Genomic DNA, 1,567 nt, shown 5'->3' with positions numbered 1-1,567 from the left:
CCCATTCCCATCCCATTCCCTTTCCCATCCCATCCCCATTCCCATCCTATCCCCATCCCATTCCCATCCCTATCCCATCCCATCCCGTCCCATTCCCATTCCTATCCCATCCCATCCCATTCCCATTGGGTTCCATCCCATTCCGTGTTCCCAGTGATTTCGGGTACTACTGCCTGGAGAACCAATCCCCATTCCCATCCCATCCTGTGGGATCCCATCTCCCATTCCCTATTCCCAGTAGTTTTTGGTATTATCACCCTGAGAACCAGTCCCCATTCCCATCCCATTCCTGTTCCTATCCCATCCTGTGCCCTTCCCATTCCCGCAGGATGCCGCGTGTTCCCTGTTCCCAGTGATTTCGGGTACTGCTGCCCGAAGAACCAATCCCCATTCCCATCCCATGCCATGGGATCCCATCCCATTCCCTGTTCCCACAGTGATTTTGGGTACTACCGCCCGGAGAACCAATCCGAGTGTGTGGAGCAGCCGGAGCTGAAGGGCCACGACCTGGAATTCTGCCTGTACGGCCGCCGGGAGCTGCTCCGCACCAGCGGGTACCAGGAATCCCCCTTGGCATCCCCCAATCCTGTGGGATCCCCGGGAAGGGGTACTGGGAGCCGCGGGGTCACCGGGTGTCCCCTCCCCACTCCCAGGTACCGGAAAATCCCGGGGGACAAATGTTCCGGAGGGGAGAGCCCGAGCCGGGAGGAGACGGACATGAAGAAGAAATGCACCAGTGACCTGCTCAGCCCCGGGCAGCTGGTGGGTGCTGGGACAGCTCCGGGTGGGGGCTGGGACAGCTCCAGGTGTCCCTGGGGAGCCGGGAATTCCGGGATGGGCGGGATAACCCTCCTAACCCTCCTCAAACCTGCCCCGATCCCGGCACGGGCCGCTCATCCCCGGGATCGGGCCGCTCATCCCCGGGATCGGCAGGAAGAGGGGAGTGTTTGGGGGGATGGGGGTGTTTGGGGTGTTCAGGGGGGGTGTTTGGGGTGTCCCTGCCCCCCTAGCTCTGGGTTTTCTGGTTTTCCAGCAGCTCCATCCCAGCAGTCCCAGCTGTGGTGGCCATTAAATCCCCGGGATCAGCGGGAGGGTGGCTGTGTTAGGGGGAATGGGGGTGTTTGGGGGTATTTTGGGGTGTCTGGGGGGAGAAAGGAGTGTTTTGGGGTGTTCCTGCCCCCCAGCTCCGGGTTTTCCCACTTCTGGCAGCTCTGTCCCAGGGGCCTTGGCCGTGGTGGCCGTTAATCCCCCGGGTCAGCGGGAGGAGGGGGGTGTTCTTTGGGGGATAGTTGTGTTTAGGGGTGTTCAAGGGCGATGTTTGGGGTGTCCCTGCCCCCCCAGCTCCGTGTTTTCCCGGTTTTCCAGCAGGGATCCTCAGGCAGCTCCGTGCCCGTGGCCCTGGCTGTGGTGGCCGCGCTCGTGGTGGCAGCCGTGGCCGGGGCCATGCTGGTCAAGAGATACGTCTGTGGGGGCAGGTGAGGGCACAGATCCCATCCACCCCATCCCATCCCATCCCATCCATCCCATCTCCCACTTCCCATCCCAATCCCACTCTGATGTCCCAAAT

At 61.8% G+C, this 1,567-nt stretch overlaps 1 protein-coding gene across 1 annotated transcript; it reads left to right on the top strand.

The window, feature by feature from the left end:
• Window positions 1-328: 328 nt before the first annotated feature.
• On the top strand, window positions 329-1,484 carry LOC113942469 (sortilin-like; the record flags this gene model as incomplete). Its single annotated transcript, XM_027633596.1, has 3 exons — window positions 329-554; window positions 654-762; window positions 1,366-1,484. Coding segments are annotated over 3 exons (449 nt in total), but the record flags the coding sequence as incomplete, so codon positions are not given.
• Window positions 1,485-1,567: the final 83 nt, after the last annotated feature.

Source organism: Corapipo altera, unplaced genomic scaffold (assembly GCF_003945725.1).
Source record: "Corapipo altera isolate COAL_440 unplaced genomic scaffold, ASM394572v1 55999, whole genome shotgun sequence".
NCBI lineage: Eukaryota > Metazoa > Chordata > Aves > Passeriformes > Pipridae > Corapipo > Corapipo altera.
The sequence above is the reverse complement of the archived record's forward strand: the minus strand, read 5'-3'. Positions and strand labels throughout refer to the sequence as shown.